The 19,604-nt window shown below is 41.7% G+C and overlaps 1 protein-coding gene across 1 annotated transcript in view; it reads left to right on the forward strand.

Annotated features, from left to right (window-relative positions):
- Nucleotides 1-147: 147 nt before the first annotated feature.
- The window catches only part of RSPO3 (R-spondin 3), a 61,876-nt gene continuing 42,419 nt past the window's right edge, over nt 148-19,604 (forward strand). The window contains exon 1 of the mRNA XM_026045854.1: nt 148-286. Coding sequence (XP_025901639.1) covers nt 190-286 — 97 coding nt within the window. The 5' untranslated portion in view covers nt 148-189. The remainder of the gene's footprint in view (nt 287-19,604) is intronic.

The following is a 19,604-nucleotide window of genomic DNA, read 5'->3' on the forward strand; positions in this document are numbered from 1 at the left end:
AAAGGAAAAAGCTACCAACCAAACCCAGCCGAGCTTTTGGATCTCAGTGCAGGTATTTCTGCTGCCGTGTTCATCCCTTGCCCCCTTCCCCCCATTTTTTTTTCATTTTTTTTTTTTTTTTAAAAAAAAAAGAAAAAAAAAAAAAAAGAAAGAGAAGGAGAAGAGAAGCCGAACTCTCCAAGGGTTACTATGCAATTGCGACTGATTTCTTGGTTTTTTATCACTTTGAACTTTATGGAATACATTGGCAGCCAGCACGCCTCCAGGGTCCGGCGACAGGGAAGAAGTAAGTGCGAAGAGATTTATACTTTGATAACTTCTGCTTCYTCTCGTTGTGCTGCTCACCTGTTCGGGAGCTCCCGTGTCTCTGGTGCCTTTGCTAGTGAGGTAGGAGACAAGTCCCAAGCCCGCACGGAGAGAGAATGGATTTGCCGGGAGTTTCGTTGAGTTGGAGGATGAAGGCGATTTTTGATCTCTTTCTGCTTTTCCCTCTCAACTCACCGGGATGAGTGGACACGGTTCCGGGAAGACCTACGTGTGGTGCTATTAATTTTAATGTCTTTTAAGGGGGAGCAATCCGTCTTGACGCTTTGCATTTTCTAAGGGTAAAGCCCGACGACAGCACAGGTAACTTTTTGCCGTGGTACCTTAACGCCTTTCTCCACCCCCAGCTACCATTTAGCTATTTGGGGGAGGATGGAGGGAGAACATCCCTCCTCTATGCCCCCAAATTTTATTTCTCGCTATAGATTAATGCTATAGATTAACTGCACCGCCGAGCGATGACCAGAGGTGGGTCGGAGGGTCGCGGCGCTGCCGGGTCCAGTCGCTGCTCGCGCCGGGTCGCCAAGGCGGCCCCGTCCGTGAAGCCCCCGCGTTGCCGGTGCTGCCCGTGGGGCTACAGACCCTGTTTCTTTCCTTCTGTGGAAGCCCCTGGGATGAAGGGAASCCTTTTCTCCTGGCTTAGGGCAGCGTCGGCAGGCAGGAGGGAGCGGGAGCCCTGCAGGACGGGGCGAGAGGCGGCCCCGGGGCGCTGCCCCCGGCACAGGCGAGGCGGGAGGCGAGCGGCGGGCAGTGAGGAGGGTCCTGCGGGACCGTCCCCCTCGCCTCGGGCCCAGGGCCTCGGGCAGGAAGGAAGGCGAGGCGGCAGCGGACGGAGCCCCTTGCAAAGCAGTTTGTGGAGAGCTCGCTGCCCAGGTGTGGGGCAGAGGCGCCATGCGCGTGTGGGGCTGGCTCCCGATGCAAGGAACGGTTTCGAGGTTGCTGTGTGTTGGCCGCCGGGGAGTTCCGCACGAGTCCGCGGGGACAGAGTCCKACGATGTCCGGACGAGGGAAGCGAAGGGCAGCAGCCCGGTGGCACCGGGACGTGCCCCTTGCTCCGGACTCTCCACCCGCCGCCTTTCCTGGGAAGGGGGARGCACTTTCGAAGCATCCAGTGTGTGGGAAGGGGCTGCTCAGCCCTGTCCTCCTTCCCTGACAGCTGCAGATACGGAGGAAATGTCATAAAACATGTCAGCCTGTGTGTAAACAGCAAGAAATTCATTTGATTATTTCCTCGAGTAGGGAGTACTCTCTAGCCTTTCTCTCTGTATATGTGTATATATGTGCTTCTCACTGCCTCACTGCCTTCCTCTACATACTATGGTCAGTCTTGAAGACACGGTCTGCTTCACCTAAAGTGCCCCTAAAGCGGAATGGAGCACAAGAGACCGACCCGGGGGCTCCAGCCCTCCGACCCCCGTGACTGCGTGGGGAGGCAGCACTGAGGGCTAAGTAAAACATGTCAGGGCATCCGATTTATTATCCTTGGCAAGGGACAGCCTCGCAGTCTCCATCACTTCCCACCCACTTCTTTCAGCCCTGGCAGCTGTGGGTCTCAAAGTTGTGGCTGCTCCGTGCCCACTCCCACGGAACCCCGTGCCCCCCGAGGGGGCACCCCGTGATCCCCACCGGGCAGATGGGCTCGGCCATGGGGCATGGAGTAGGGAGTTAGGGGGACTGTTAGGGGCAAGGAATCCCGTGGGGCACAGTACCCTCCCTCCTCGCCCTTACTTCGGACCCGCCGTCAGCGCCACGCACTGAGGGACAATGAGGTGGGACAACAGGAGCATCTGGGGTGCACAGAGCCAAGTRGAGCCGTGATGGGGCCAGCGCGGGGGCCAGTGCGGAGACCAGCCTCGGGACCAGTGCTGGGTCCAGTGAGGGGACCAGCGCCGGGACTAGCGCGGGGACCAGCGCCGGATTCAGCGCGGGAACCAGTGCCGGGACCAGCGCTGGGTCAGCGGCGACCTCTGCTGTCCTGAGCGGAGCCTAGGCGGGCAGCCCGCGGAGGCAGGTGCCGCTGACCCGGCCCGGCTCCTCTTGGCTCGGCTCTGCCTCGCTCTGCACCGTCTGACTCTGTCTGACCCTGCTCAGCATTGTCTGACTAGGTACAGTCAGGCTTGGTACAGTCGGCCTGGATTAGCCTGGTTTGGTCCAGTCTGGCTCGGCTCAGAGCRGTCTGGCTTGGCTACGCTTGGCTTGACACCATCTAAGAAGGTCTAGTCCATCTTGGCCCAGCACTGTCCAGCTTGGCTGTGCTTGGCTCAGTATCATCTGACTTGGGCGAGTCCATCTTGGCTCAGCACAGTCCAATTTGGTATGGTCAAGCTTGGTACAGTCCGACCTGACTTCGCCCAGTCCAGTTTGGCCTGGCTCTGCTCAATGTTGTCCAACTCGGTCCAGTCCAGCTGGTCCAGCTCAGCATGGTCTGACTTGGTACAGGCTTGGTACAGTCCCACACAGCTTAGCACAGCCCAGTCCATCGCAGCCCAACTCAGTATGATCTGTCTGGGCATGGTCCTGCTTGGCTTGATTTGGCTCATCGCGGTGCATCCCTCTGCCCCATACAGTTAGTCAAGCCCCCTGGGGATTGCCGAGCTCCTTGGTCCCACGGTCGCTGTGYGTGCGAGCAGCGAGTGTGCACGAGCGTGAGGAGAGAGCGCTGCTCCTCTGCGGCCGGCGAGCGCAGCGCTGCCGTGGCGCAGGGTGCTGCCTAGGCCCTTCTCAGCACCCCCTTCCCAGCAGGGTGAATTTCGTCAAGATAAATTGGAAATACTGGCTCCAAATTATTACATAGTGTGGTACGAAGTTAGGAATCTGGCGGGTGCTCACTCACCCTTCTACCATTTCCAAGACAAGAGTTAGCTAAATGCACAGCAGAACAAGCATCTGAAAAGTCAAAACTCTGAGCAGTCAGCATGAAAATACAGCTCTGTGTTTTTGGCAGTGGAGATAAGTAACCGTCAGAACTTTTCACCTACACATGGTGTAGATCTTCCACAGGCTGAGGTCCTCAAATCATAAAAATTGCTGTAAAACATGCTCTAGCTACTGGTTATTGGGTATGAAACAAAAATTACACTGTGAATGTTTATGAAAGTTACTATAAAAGAGGTTAGGGTCACTGTTTGTGCTGATTATTTTGGCCTTAAAAAACTATGAATTGCTATTAGTGTGTAGCAATTTTAAAAAAATGACAATGCGATATGATAAGGAAAACACCTGTCAAATTAATCTGTCCATTACATGGAAGATTTTCTCAGGAGTTATGTTTCTTTTCCTTTGTTAGTCTCCTTTAAGCATACATCCTTGATCCATCATAAGGGAAGCACTTTCAAATTTCTGTGCTACGTATGCTTTTTAAAGTATGGTACAAACTACTCGCCATCAAGTAGTCAGTCAGTGAGCCTATGTTACTTCTTCCTGTGAAACACCCAAGTCCTCATTTTATTAATTACACCGTGGAATATACATTTGAAGAGAAAAAGTAATAAAGCCTGAGCTGACTAGTTCAGCATATGCTGGGCTGGCCTTAGAGCTGTTAGAGATCAATGTTTCTCCTGCTGATTTATCACAGCAGAAGGATCCCGTCTTGAAGTAAGAGTCTGATGTGCATTTCTTTCACTTTCCACGCTCTTACTCAAGTTAAGCTCTTGCTCATTAGTTTAAGCACCCTGAAGCACCTTCTGCCCTACGGTCCACACTAAATGTATTGCCATCTTTAGGGAGGAAAAACTCATCTGAAGTCACCAACAAAGGGTGAACTTAGACACTTCTAAGTCAGACAGCTGACGCAAGCAGTGAAAGTGTAAAAGGGAATGTCTGGTTAGCAAAGAGTCAATGCTTTTTTATATGGATAAACCACTTAGGATTAACAAATTGAGTTACCGTTCAGGTCCTACGAGAGAGATTAATATGCTGCGAGTATAGACCGACACAATAATAAGTGATAAAGTCTTCAGCTCTGTCAGTGAGTACGGTTTGCTTAAAAGAGAAGTATGACTAAGTGAATAGTCCTAAAATATTTGGCTCTGCAGCATCAATCCTCGACATTTAATACAGATCGAAGTCACCAGTGTAAAGTCTTATATATTTCTCATTTACCTTCTAATTTACAGAAATGGGAGTTATTTGAAATGGTTCTGTGAACAATCTGCAGACCACTTACTATGGCCCTGTGGACTTCCAGTGGGCCACAAAATAAACTCAGGGATCCCTGGAATAAACAGACTTAGAAAATTCTGCATGTGCATGGCAAGTCCTCCATTTAGGAGTGAAGCAGTCAGTAGGGGCATTAGTGGAATRGCAATTCGGACTTAAGGCTACCACGATGTATGTTACTGGTAGTCTGACCCTACCTGATGTTGGCGATTGCCRCAATGCGTCACCGCTTGCTCGTGCCGCCCGGCGTCTCTTCGTTCAGGCCCTGCTGCCGGTCTTGCAGGCACCGTTCAGGGTTTGCATGACGTGGCTGGTCATGCAGCATCTTCTATACACAAATAGGTGCTGTGATCTTCCTTTTTTTTTTTCTTTTTTTTTTTTTTTTTAAAAAAGACTTAAGATCTGAGTGCAGAAATTTTAAAACTGAAGTTAGACAAGCAAGTAACCATCAAGTAAGCTGAATCTGTCTTAGGTATTAATTTCTTTTCGTTTTCTTTCAAATTATTTGTTTTTCCCTGATTTTTTTTTCTGTTGTGACTACATATTTATAATGCCTATGTAAATACTTTCTTGGTGACAAGTGCATCTTTTTTTTTGTAATGAAACTATAATTCTTATTTTTGGATGAGATCCTGTTCGTTTCGAAACGGATCATGAAATTCCTAATGCGGTCATTAGAAACAAAAGCAGCCGTGAAACTGTTTCATCATGTTTTCATAAACCGTGAACACATTATGTGATAGAGATAGTTAAAAGAAACAGTTTTAAATAATAAATAATAAATAATAAATAATAAATTAATAAATTTAAATTTTTAAATAAAAAACAGAAAATCAACACTACTTGTTGATGAAAGCACTAGAAATATAGGAATATTCTGCTTTTTTATTTTTTAATAAACATATATACCTGTAGATCTGTGCTTGAAGTGTATCAGTTATATGTGGCACAATATATATTACTATCTCAAAGCTTTAGCAATTGAAAATGGAAAATATCAGAGTCCAGTTTCCCTTTTATACCTGAAATCTGAACTGGTGATAATTTCAGATTTTTTTCTTCCATCTGCTAAAGGAATTTCTTATAATATTTAAAATTGCATGAAACTGGAAATACATATATGGCCATAAATTCTCAAAACCATTGATATAGAGTGGTTTGTTGAAAAAAGGACTCTATTTGTCTTAGTACGCTGAAGAAATTATTATTATTACTATTATTATTATTATTATTATTATTATTATTATTATTATTATTATTATTATTATTATTATTATTGCAAAGGCTTTAGAGCTTGAACCTGCCTGAACAGAGAAAGTCTCCTTGACTTCACTGGAGCTGGAGAGAGCTCATTTTCTGCACGACCTCAAGACAAAAATTGAATTGGAAAGAATTTCTGTGTGCGAGTACTTGCAAAATCTCATGATCCAAATGTGTGAGATACCTATACARGAGAAAAGAGCTGCATTTTTCAAAATTGTGATATATAGCCTATTTGGAAGGCAGTATTTTTCTTAAGTATATGAAAAGAATAACTCTTTTATTACTTGCACCTAGTGTTCCAAATCCATCTGCTGACTGAAGGCAGTGAAGTTAACTCCGAGATCAATTTGTTAAGGTTTGTTACTAGTGCATCAAGCCTTGAAAATCCTTGGCCTGTTTCTTCTTACTATAAAATTTCCACTGAAGACAAAGGAAATTATGCGTAATAAAACTTGAGTTAGGACTTTAAAATCAGCCTTACTCGTTATCTGTTCTTAATCTGTTCATTGTCCTTACAGTGAATAAACCCAGTGTGCCGCTTTGGCTGATGTTATTCACTGCGCTGTGGATTGTTTCATATTTAATCATTTATASGGAGCGACTACTGGGAAAACTCATCTGCTAAAACCATGGAGGTTCTAAAGGACTTTTTTCCTCTACAGTAAACAATCCTGTTTGCTCTTGAAAGTAATTTAAAAGTTGCAAATCCTGGTGAAAGAGATATATCTTCTAATAAAAAAAAATAATATTTTTGTCTCATTTCTAATTTCAGTCTGAACTATTCAGTATCATTTTGCCAATTGTTTTTTACCAAAATAATTCAGAACAAAGCAATCTTATCAGATGACAAGAAGCAACTGAAACTGTATATGTTTTTACACAAAAGTCTGTCTGTCTGCTATTACCACAAACAATGCCACAGATAAAAATATTCAGAGAATACTTATTCATGCAAAACAATGTCTGTTTTTCAAAAAAAAAGAGCAGCAGCTTTTTTTTTTTTTTTTTTTTTTCCTATAAGTGGTTGAATAAATGGGCTTCTCGCAACGGCAGAACAATTACGTGTTGGACACTGTCATAATAAACCGGATGATTCAGCATGGTCCATCAGGATTTATTAATGAATACTTCATTTTTGTTGTTTGTAGTGAATGGTGCAAAAGTATTTTTTTTTAAGCTATTAACTACGGTTATAGCACAACTGACTAATAAACATTTTCATGTGCTTCAACTTAAAGAMAACACCCTGTAGCTCATGTATTTTTAAGTGGTATTACTCGCTTGCGTGATTAAAAACAGTACCCAACTAGCAAAGTTGCTACAGAATTTGCAGAACTCCAGCGGTCCCAGCAAAAGCGAAGCAGAGGGGACGAGGGCCGAAAGGCAAGGGACGTGACTAAGCCGATGCCTCTGCCTTTGACCGTGGTGGCACTGACCTCCCTCAGCCRCAGAGCGCCTGCTCAGAGCAGCGCCTCAGTGGGATGCGTAAAGGGAGGCATATAGCGATACTTTTAAATGCAAGTATAGCCTGAGCCACAGGTCAACACAGTTCTGGTAGTGCATAACTATAAGGATTATCCTTACACACATCTTAATCTGTGTCAATTCTACATCCTGGTGCAATTCGTGTTTAACTTTCCCCAGTCCTAGATGGGCTTTGAGAAGTTYGGTGTTCCCTGCAGGGCAAAAAAGGTTTTGGGCACTGCAAAATAAAACAGGAGCTCATTGATGGGTGCTGGAATTGCAATTATGTGTGATTTCTGCAGCTTCCTGTAAAGTGCCAGGGCAGGAACAACGAGGCTCAGATATAACAACGAAAGTTAGGTGCCTAAGGTGTGACTGGGGCAGGATTTAAACACAAAGTGGCTAGYTGTGATCCTCAACACCCTGCTTCATTGCCATGTGCCTCCCCCGTGAAGCACAGACATTTCACAGATGTTTTGGTGCTTTTAACATGAAACTTCAGTTTACTAGTCAGCTGAGCATTCAGTGGGTATGGGAGATTTCTGAGCTGAGGTCTCTTTCACAAAGACTAAAATTTTATTTTAAATAAATACTAGGTAACAAAAAAAAAAAAAAAAAAAAAAAAAAAGAGAGAGAGAGAGAACAAAACCAAAGTTCTTCCAAAGCTAGCCCAGGACTACCTGCTTGGCATATGAGAGCTTGCTTACACTGGAAGAAGCTCATGCACATGCCTGTTCCCTTTTACAGGCCAGCTGATCCCTTGCCGCTTCTGGATGAAGTGGAGCAGATGCCACCAAGGGAACTGAGATTACATGCAAGTCCAGAGCATTAAAAGCCATTTTATCAGAGCAGATTGACTTAGGCTAATTTCAGAACAGATAAAAAAATTAATTTACTTCAGATTTCCAGGTCTTGGATGAATACCTTAGCTGCTAAGCTGTGGGGAATACAGAGGGTAGCAAAGCTTCTGCCTCCTTCTTGGTGTACTGCAAAATAAAAGAGCAAGTCCTATTTTGTTTCATAAAGACTACACTGGCTTGCCAAGCTGCATATCAGGTACTGCCAGAGTTAGGTCCTTGCAATACTGATTAAGGCTACACCACAGCTAGCGAGCATTTGAGACACAGCTTGGCCCTGGAATTTTCTTAAGAAAKCTTCCAAAACTCCTTGTTCAATGTATTATTTTCTGACGGTCCCTTTTGGAGGCACTCAATTCTTTTCACATGCTAAAATACAAGTTGGATGTCTGAGATGTGAACTGTACTTGCACCGAGGCATCAACTGAGGGCATTGCTCCGCCAAGGAGGGATGCTCAGAAGGAGCATGCCCTGTTGGCTGCCAGCTCATCCACCTGACTCTCCTAATTTTGGTGGAAAGGGACAGCAGATGTAGGACTTGAGTATTTTTTCCTTAGCATTATTTATGCTCAAATACAAAATGAGGTCTCCTTTCAAGAAGAAGGCAGAGGGGAAGGATCCCATGTGAATGCAGGAGCAACCAGCTGGTGTGACAAGATTTCCTTTGCATTTCTTTGCTAACATTTACAAACATCCACATGAACCAGAGCCACTAAAACCTGACACTTTAATATGTTTACAAAGTTTATATGTATTATCAGCACATGTAATACTCCCCAAAGGATTTATTACAGGTTCCTTTAGCAACAACATTTTTTATTCACAATAGCTCAACTGGTCAGAGAGAGGAAAACAGCCAGTTTCTTTGGAGCGTGCCTCCCACGCACACTCGCCCTGCTTTATTGCATTGCTTATTCACAAAGATTACAAAATCCAGCATTGGCAAGTGTTTCATAACAGTGCCTGTGTCCTTTACTAAATGTCCATAATCAATTTCACTGCTTTTTTTTTTTATGTCACTTAATAAGGAGTTGCACTTTATTTTGCTTTTCTATTTCAATGCTGAATACACAATTATCTCTCCAAAATAGAAGCAAGCAGGATTAAAGGATCCTGRCATGAGAGTCAGAAGATGAAAGTGCATGTATTTAGCAAATACATGGAGATGAAGATTCTGGAAAGAGTTAGATTAACTCTGAAATGGAAAAAAAATAAGTTGAGAGGAGACCTTCTTTTTATGGAAATGTGCACAAAATGTATATGGAGGATTATGGTAAAGTCTAATAGACCAGACCTTGATGGTAGGAAAKATAAACATATTACATAGTTTGTTGTTTTACAAAAAATACATTCCATTTTGCATATTTTCACACATTTGTCATTTTTGTTAAAGTTTTACAAAGAGTTGATCAATTAATGGGTTTCAGAGTTAAAACTGACCACAGAGGTCTGCATGAGTGTATATGTAGCATGTGCTACATCCCAGCCAGACATTGTTAAGATCAAATCTCTTGATTATAGTTGCTAAAAACATCTTAAATGGTCTATTTGAGTTATCCGTTGAGGGGAAGCTTCAGTGAAATAAGAATTTAGCTGATAGAATTCAATTGTGAATGATTGTCAGCAACAGGACATTCATATTGCTACTTAGACCATATTTAGACTATATATTACTTTCTAAGATAATTCCAAAATAATTTTGAATAATAGGTAAATACMAAAAAAGAAGAAAAAAAAGTCTCTTGTACAGGCTGTGGATGAAAGTGTGCTGCCCTCTGCCTGTTGGAATCATGTCTTTCTTTTGTTTTTACTGAATAAATAATACAGACTTACTCATGCTCGCAACCTCCAAAATTCGTATGATTTGAGACAGAGTAGGAATGTTTATCCTCTTCAAAAACTGTGTGCCATGATGTTTCATTTGACTGATTTACTGAGATAAAAATCAGACTTTAAAACTCCAGCTTCTTATGAATGTATGTCCTAAAATGACTAAACTTTTACCTTACAAAGTCTGAGTTAAGTGTATCTCTGAGGAACACATTTTTTCTTGAGACTTGTGGCAGTCAGAAGTATTAAGTGTGGAGAGGCAGGAAAGGGGGAACTTATTCCTATTGGTGAGRATGTGACTGGCCAAAAAGCCAATAGCAGACTGCACCCTTTCAACATGTGGACAAGCTGCAATTCACTTCTTTCTGAAATAACATCATTCCCAAGCCTCCCCATGAGGAGGGAAGCTCATTTCTTCCTCAGTAAACCACATCTGGGTCCAGATAAAATACAGTAATCAAGAGTTGTTTTCTGCATTTCCATGCTTCTTTGATTATGCAAAAAAGGCCATAGCTAGCACTAAAATACCACTGAGCATTACAAAAATCAATCATAACCCTTTCTAAAGGCTTGCATAATTTGTTGAAGTTATTCATCTATGGAACCTCCTGACTGAGCCTTCAATCCTGGTTTCCTAGCTTCTGTGGTGTATGTATCAAAAGGGGTCTTTTTTTTTTTTCCCCTCATTTGGGAATATGCAGAGGTCTTGGACATGTTTCATTCAAGACATCAGCCACAACTGCAGAAATGCCTATAAGGGAGCTCATTCAGAAGAATCTTCTACTCACTGATTCCCAGATCTCTGGCTTATGTATTTCATCTCCTTGAATCAGATAAACCTACAGCTGGAAAAACTCCTTTACACTGTGCATGACTATGATCTACTGAAAAGATCTTTCTCATTCTAAGCATATATAGCACTTGACAAAAGTGTCAGCAAATTGTATATCTCCAAGAAATACCGGATTTATGTCAATGATTGCTACCCTTTGCAAACATTACCAAAATTCGTAATTTTGATGGAAAATATATTTACATAAGTTCATATGTTTAGTCATATATTTCTTTCCCTCTCCCTTGTCTCTATATACAGTCAGATATGTATATATTTTATATATACATATATATATATATACACACATACAAATGCAYATACAAGGAAGAATTAAAGGTTTTGGCTTCTTCTGAAAGTATTTTCACTTTGAAATTGTTTTAACATGCAGGTAAAAAGGGCTATTGACAACTCCGAACACAAGCGGTTTTATTTTAAGCCAAAGAAAACCCTTTAGTCGATTTGAACACTTCACCTCTTCTCCAACTCTCTTTATGATCTGTTTGGTCACCAAATTCAAAGAAAGAAAAACTGTTATCAGCAGAATTCTAATAAAAAACTAAAATAATTCCTCTTCTATCTTTGCTGAGCCTGCAATGCTAAAAACCACACCAGAAAGTTCCTGTTACGTAGAACCTTACCTTTTTAGTTGYGTATAGATGAAACCCTTCCCGTTTTTCATAAGATGTGAATCACTAGGCTGGATTCTTTAGTCTAGTCAGTGGAGAATAAAAATAATCTTACTTAGGATGGACTCAGGACTATGGAAAACTGTAACGCTAAAGAAGAAATGTCTTCACTTTTCCTTGTGATAACTCAGCAACCTTCCACTAATGTTACTAGAGAGGGTATGTTTGTGTACATACATTAGTGCATGGGCTGAGGGACCAGTAGGAAGCATTAATAAGGACTGCTGTCTTTCATTAGAGAACAGAAATTTCATGATCACAAGGCACATGCCAGATTAACATGAGATTTTCAATTAGCGTCGCTGTATTGTTTTTAATGGGAGATGGTTTAGGCACAATAAACATCTTGCAAACTTTAAGGGACTGATTCTGCTTCTAGCTACTGCTTGTGCCAGAAAGCAAACAACTTGCATAGCTTTGCAGCATAAAATTTGCATGTGCTCAGAATCCAGCCCAGATGTTTATATAGGCCTTTAAAAAAGTGCATCATGGTTGGTGGGGAATTTTTCTTCCCTCTCACCAATAAAAGGAGCAGTAGTGCAATGCACTTCCTTTAGAAAAGTGCTAGTTAAGGTCATGAGGGTATTCTAACTATTTTTGTGAGAAAAGAGCTGCAATTTGCCATTTAAAGTGTGGGAGGGATACTTGTACTGTTTCCTTCTTGCTAGGCCTTTTCACCCTGCCCAGCACATCATAGTTACGAGCTTTCTCTTACTCTGCTACCTCCTCAGGTACCATTACCAAGCTTCCTTGTTCCATAACTTTTTATATATACTGAACTTTGAGATCATTTCTCAAAGCAGTAACTGAAGCAGTTCATAAGCGCGTATACCAAACCTAACTAAATAAGTAAGCATGGGGACAGACATGAGGGGATGCACTTTCTAGTGGGAAGTGGTTGCCCTGGAATGGAAAGAGGTAGAAGAACTTTTAGGCAAGCTCCGTTCACCTACCTGACTAAATGCAGTCATGATCCAAGTCTTCTTCACCATCCATGATATGTCTGGATTCAACTACCAGAAACAAGAACTAGCAAGTGAACACAGTGATCCAGAACAGGCACAGCGGAATTAAAAGCTGACAGTACTATGGAGGGTATAGGTAGGGTAGTTTGTCCTTCCTTTGTCATGCAGTTTTTTAAATCACTTTCTCAAGTGGTCTCATCAGTCTATCACTTACTGTTCTGCCTTAACCTCACCCAGAAGAAAGCCTTAAGATTACCACATGTTATATCATACTTATTAGTACCTACAAGCAAGTTTCCTTCTCAGCAAACTTTTCCTTTTGACGCTAAGTCACAGGTTACTGCAACTCGTGGTTCTGAGCTCTAGGTTTTGGGGAGAAATGGAGGAAAGAGATTTGATGTCCTTGAGCTGCCATGTGATAGCTTGATGGCAGTGGGTTTCCTGGTGTGGGAAATGAAACAGTGTATAGCTTCTTCATTTTACAAAGCCCCTTTTTAAAAACAAGCTGTGGATCTTTTCATATACAGAAAGAAGTGATTTTTTTTTGCAGCAGTTGCCAGCCACAGCCTGGCAGAAGTAAGGAGAGAGTTGAAAAAGTTTGCATATTCTAATTCAGTTCATAGCCTGAAGTCTATCAAATCCAAGGGCAGTGAGGGCACAGCTTGAAAAGTGGTGAGCTATTCTGCAGGTGTCAGTTGAGGCAAACATGTTCAGGGCAGTTAATCAAACTCACCAAAATATTCACCATGCTTGTCTACTGTTCTCCAAGAATCAGAGCAGGACCTTGCAGGGCCTAGGGGAAAAAGTTTACTGATTGCAGATCAATGTTTGGAAGAGCAGGAGAAATCTTCTCCTCAGCAGGTTTCATGTCCTAACAACTTTGTTGGGGAGTGCCACAAAACACTTGGATGACAGAAAAACTGGCTTCTCTCAGTGCAGGTCTTTATGGTGTTTTACAAAGCTCTCCCGAGCTGCAGAGCAGCACAGTGTCGCAGGAGGCACTAGCAGCTGGATCATCAGCAGAACAGCAGTGCGTACTGTTGCCTGTTGCACTCTATAAGCAATTTCCAGCTTTCATAATGCCTAACTCTCCTAAATGTCCATATGCGAAGCCTGGTCTCTGAAGCATTTATTTCCTCAAAGCTCTGAACATCTCTATTCTCTCTTGTGACAGCAATTGAATAATGTCTACAAAAGGAAATAACTACTCCTCCTCTTGGCTTGTTATTGAGTAGTAGCACACACCCCTCCTTCCATATATTCACTGTAAGTGGATTTGCAGAGTTAGTCTGACAGTTTCTGAAATGGAAAACCTCTAGTTAACAACACAACCCAAGCGCTGCACTCTCCATAGACGGGCCACAATTTCTTGCTTTTCTTTTAAGATGGACTCCCTCCGATGACGTGGGGATAGTGGAGATACTGCTCCCCATCCAGCTGCTGGCCTCTTGCTGAGATAGTTATCAAGACTGCCAGTTCTTCTAGAGGATTTTACAATGTAGACAGCTTCAAGCAAACATCAGATGAAAGCAATTTTGAGTTTAAACCAAGCAGGGCTAGGTTTGCTTTGGTGATTTATTGGTGCAAGTCATCAGCTCCTATTACCTATTTCTTGAACCATCAAGTTCTTTGGCTTCAAGCCACTTTCAGGGCCTGATTCTGTTCCTACTGGAGTTAATGGGAGGATTTGTCATTAATTTCAATAGGAGGCCTTTAACTTTCCGACTTTCAGACTATAGAGGCTTGAAGTGCTTCCAGGTTTCCATCATAGTCTGTGGTTCTCCTTTTTTAACTAAATTGGACATTAACGGATTGCCTGGGTCCACACCTCTGGATATAGGAAAGCTATAGATCTGATTCAGCTCACACTCACACACCAGCTTTATACCTCAGCGGAGTTACTCCTGATTTACACTGGCAACAGAATGAAGTCCAGTGTTACTTATGCCTGGGTCATTGCCAGCACAATGCTGGGAGAATTCAAGTCACTTGTTATCCCCTTCCCTGCACCTCTCAATCACAGCATATCTATATTATATATAATATGGATATATTAGAATCATCTGGACTCTTATAAGTTATTCGCCATTGTAACTGACTTCAAATTCAAAATTTAAAGTTGAAATAACAAAGAAGGAAAAAAGAGCCAGAAGGGAGCCATCTGCAAGGGTACTCACAATTTTCATCAGTCTACAGGACACTCCTAATAACATATTTTACTACTTTGTAGTGAACTTTCTTTGCTTCTTCCATAAATATATTGTCTATGCTGTAAATGAATAGTTTGCAAGCTCAGTAAATTTAATATAGAAGAATAAATCTTAACTACCTAATGTCAGGTCAGAAATATAAATCTTATCTAATATATTAGGTCGGAGGAAAGAACACTGTTAGCTGAAAATAGCAAATACTTTCCAGTGCAGAATAGTGGCTTATTTTTCTCCTCAAAAAAATTTGCTGCCCCTAACAAGATGAGTTGAACAGTGTCCTTTTAGAATCTCCAAAAGAAAAATAAACATGTAGAGCAGAGTTAATTTATAAAATGCTCCAAAGTTTATCTTGGCAAAACTGTCTTAGGCAGTGAGATTTCTCTGCCTCTCACACATGCATGCACACACACACATCTAGTAAATACTACAGAAAATTTCTACGTCTGGATGAACTTTTAGACTTGTGTTCAGGCAAAATTCCTATTTAAAAATCAGTGAGCATACTTCCAAAGCAAGACCTTGAGCCTCCACATCCTTTCTGTGCGCAGACCTGCTATATCACACTGGGGTTTGAGGTGTCACACGAGTGCCTCCTGTGCTGCGTCCACTTCCCAAGACCGATGCTCCTTCCAGCTGTGCAGCAGCGATGCTTCCTGCCAGCTGTGCAGCAGCGATACCTCCTTCTCCTCCTCCCTCACCAGGGCCCCTCTTGCCCAGTAGAGCTGGATAGCATGGGAATCTGCCAGGCAGCTCTTTCTCTGACTCCCAATTCCTCCTGACCCTCTGTGCTCACTGCTGCCCAAGTGTCTTGCTCCTCCTTTGCGTCTCCTTCACACATATCTCCCACATCAAAGCCAGGATGACTTCAGAGGCTGCAGGTGCAAAAACCCACTGATTCAGTCTCACAGGCTTAGCTTTATTCTCAGGCATGGTCCATAGCCATCAGCCTGTGATCAGGAGCAGTAATAGGGTTGGGCATTGCAGGTCCTACCTCTACTGGCCAAGAGACTCCCCATTGGGGAGCTCAGTGCAGTCAGCAGCACAGAGCGCTCTGTCCTATCCAGACACCCCAAACACTTTTGCTTTTCTCCACTTCTTGAAGAAGCTGTTGGCCTTTCAGACTGTTTATTTACCTCAGGGTCTGCAAAGCAAGCAGCACTCCCCTCAAGATTAGCAAGAAAAAGGCAGCATTATGAGACTGAAGTAGAGCCATGGTTTTCCACACAGCCTGGTGTGAGGACAGCTCTCTGGAAGGGCTCTTGCTCAGTGCCACCCCGTTATCAAACACTAACCCTCACATATCAAAACTCAGAAAAAGAATTGAATAAGGAGTGAGTTTCTTTTCTTCTCTCTCCTATTTCCTTTGGGTTTGGGTTTTTTTTTTTTTTTTTTTTTCTGCTGGGAAACTGCCAATAATTTCCAGCATTTGTTCTGACAACTGTTCTACTGTAAATATTTAGAAGAATCCATTAGAGATTAAACAAAGTGTAAGTAACTGCTCCTAAGTGATAGCTCTTATTAATGTTTGCAGAAATAGGCACCATGCAAACTGGTAGGAAGTCTACCTCTGCACTGCTTGAGGGAAAGACAAGACAGAAGGCAGCAGCTAGAACAAAGTGTATTTTGAGAGTCAGTGTGTTATCATTATAAATAATCAGTGCAGAGACAGAGTTCTGTAATGCATGCACTATGCTTGCAAATCTTCTCAACAGCAGTGGTTAGACCAGGCGAAAAAAGGAAACTTACCACTATATTTTACATGATCTATATCATGCTGCAATACATGTCAGCAAAATAAAAATTACTCCAAGACACAGTTTGAATTTTCTTGTCTTTCTAGTGTTTGCAAAAATAAACCTCTAAACACTCTCCTGTCAAAAAAAAAAAAAAAATCCGTACCTGTATCAAGGAAACACTTGGTACTTGAACATTATACTGCTGTGTGTTACAGGGGAATAAACACGCCCTACTACGCTGGAATTTGTGACTTCCATTGTATTCTAAAATTCACCTGACTGCATAATATCTCAAATGTTTATAGATCAGTATGATATTAGTAGAAATGAAAGGATGAAAACAGAAGTTTCCATTTATTGACAATCAGATACTTAAAAAATAATGCTCACAGAAGCCGCTTCACAGGGAACTAAATTTTGAGGAGAGAATGACTGCATTTACAGCAAGCTGAGATGAAAAAATATCTACAGGCACTTCTGCACTCTATCCAACTTTGTTGCTGAGAAAATACATGATATTCTGGGAACACACTGAATAACAGATATACTTCTGTGCATCTGCATACCATAGCACTTTTTTTCTATTCCAAGGCAGGCTTGTGATACAGACTTTTTTTCATTCCGACTACCTTACTTATTGTCAGTTTGCAATGTGTGGGGAGTGTTGGTTCCAATAAAAGTGGATAAAAGATGGCTCACAAGATTTTGTCCCAGTGCTTTCCCTGCACAGGTTAGGTCCTGCAAGCCAAAAGGCCTGGGGCTTATCCAGGCTACTCCTGATGCTTTCTTAGAGTGGTAATGTCTGGTACTCAGAAACAGTGCACACAAGGCAGCCTTCCTAGCATCATATATAACTGTCAAACCTGGCAGCTTCCCTCTAGTTTCCTAGCTAGCTCTTAAAAAAAATCTGGAGACTCTCAATGAGTTATCTGTGTTGCTCCTCCTTACATTTTTGTCTTATAGTCACTTTTCAAACATATGGCCAGTTTAGCTATTTATATTTTGTAAATCCATTTAGATATCTATTGATGAAATAAAGAAGAGAAAGGTAGATAGCTGTGAGAATTGCAGCGTAGGAATATGCCGACTGGTGCTTTCCTTACTTATTGCTATGGCTTGTGGAGCCACTGGCTTTAGTGTTACAGCACTGAAGAAGGATGAAACTTGTTAGGGTAATATTTAGTGCAGCAGGTTTCCCAGACAAGGACAAAGTGAAAGTAGACCTAGACCTGATAGCTAATATGAGAGAGAGTGAGAGAGAAGTTTTGATCATATTGTCAGTGGCAGAGAACATAAATACCAAGCAGGATATAAGATGAATTAATTTCTTCTATACCTCCTTGTGTACATATACGGAAGCTCTAGAGTCAGGCAGAAGAGATTTCCATGCTCTAGAAAAGATAGAGAATGGCAGAAAGTCTCCCTTAAAGAACAAGAACATAAATAACAAGTGTTTCTAAGCTAGTGTGCTTGGAGAGCTGAAAGCAGCTGAAATTGTTTAGCAAAAAAAATCCCCTAAGAAACTGCTGATCTGATTTGGGGGACAGGGTTTCCTTTTTTTTTTTTTTTTTTTTTTTTTTTTTTTTTTAAGAAATAACTTATTTTCTGATACACATATGATTGGACTCAATGATCTTAAAGGTCTTTTCCAACCATAACAATTCTGTCATTATTCATGTCTATTATTCTACATTGATACTGGTGGACCACATGGAGTCAGAAGCTGTCTTGCAATTACAGAGAACAAGATTGTTAGCGAGACAATCAAGTCAAATTCAATCAGGGGCTGAAAGTAGTGACACAAATACCTTCATTAATGTCAATCATTTGTAAATATTCTGCTTAAAATGGTAACAATAAGAAGTAGCAAAAAGAACATACTTTTCAAAACCCACACAAATATCAGTTCTTTTTTTCATATTAATTTCTCAACAGGTTTGCAATAGGATATGGCCATCCTTTTAAAAAGAAAAACAGCCAGGGAGTTTTTTGTCTAAGACCAACCAACAATACTATTTTGATTTGGAGAGGCACAGATCGCTTACCATGCCAGCAGCAGTCCAGGTTAACATGCGTAGTCAAGGCACAAATCCTGCACTAGATAAAGTGGAAGAAATTCAGACCTTTGACTGCAGACACTGAAAGTGTAAATAAAACATCAGTAACTGAGGTAGTTGTTGGAGGTAAACTGACAATTCCTAGTCCATCTCTTACTTAGGCAGAGGTTTAAAAAAGTTCAGATGAACTGAGCCCTAGAAGTGTCTATTTGATGGCACCAAGCCCGGGAGACTTTTCTCTCTCCATCCACAGGAGAGTCAAATACAGCCAGCTCCCTGGTGGCTCTTGATGATCCTAGACATTTAGGTCTGTCATGGATGTCCAAGGCTTTGGTGCCTACAAGGGAAATCATTGCCAGCACGAGTACCTAAGAGAAGGCATCAGGCATCTTAATTTTTAGATATTGGACAAGCATCTTGGGGAAGAACTCCAGTGTAGCTTAGAGGGAATTGAGCCTCCAGAGCTCCTAATTCCTATTCTAGATCCATGTTTGAACATCAAAGACATACATCATTTCAATTAGACATTGGTTTAGAGGTGCTGCTGGTATATCATATCCACTCATGTTTGTAATGTTGTGGGCCATTCCTGCTTATCCTGCAATGTTATAAATAAGATAAAAAGAGGTATTTCTTAAAATCTTCTATTCCGTTGCCATAGGGTCCCTTAGGGCACAAAGAGTATGATGTGTATGTGAAAGCACTGACTATTTAAGGGAATCCAGCCCTTAATTTCTAGGACAGGAAACACAGCAGACTGAGGGAAACAAAGTGTAAAGGGAGGTTTCAAAAGTGACATTCATTCTTTCTTTGCTCACAGCTATCCTGGGGAAGCCATTTAAGGTAAAAATGTCTCCAAAATTCCATATTAGACAGCACCTCAGAGACTCCTTAGAGGTAGTAATTAGAAGAAAATGGAAGAAAAAATAGCTTGCTATTCTTTCTGCTTTTTGACAGAGACTTATTTCACCATTTCATTCAATTTTCACATAAAACAGCATTCCTTTATTATGTTATTACATCCTCTTACTGTTTACTTACTATACTACTTACTAATTCTAATTTATTATTGCTTTCTTAAGTTTTTCTGATATAAAAACCCAACAATCTGAGGATGAGACCATACTGTTGAAGATTTTTAAATAAATGCTTAGGCTTTGAAAAAATGAAGAGGTAATGTTAATTTTTCCTTCCTTCCTTCCTTCCTTCCTTCCTTCCT

The sequence above is a fragment of the Nothoprocta perdicaria genome, unplaced genomic scaffold, assembly GCF_003342845.1.
Source record: "Nothoprocta perdicaria isolate Ctin4 unplaced genomic scaffold, notPer1 scaffold_412, whole genome shotgun sequence".
Lineage (NCBI taxonomy): Eukaryota > Metazoa > Chordata > Aves > Tinamiformes > Tinamidae > Nothoprocta > Nothoprocta perdicaria.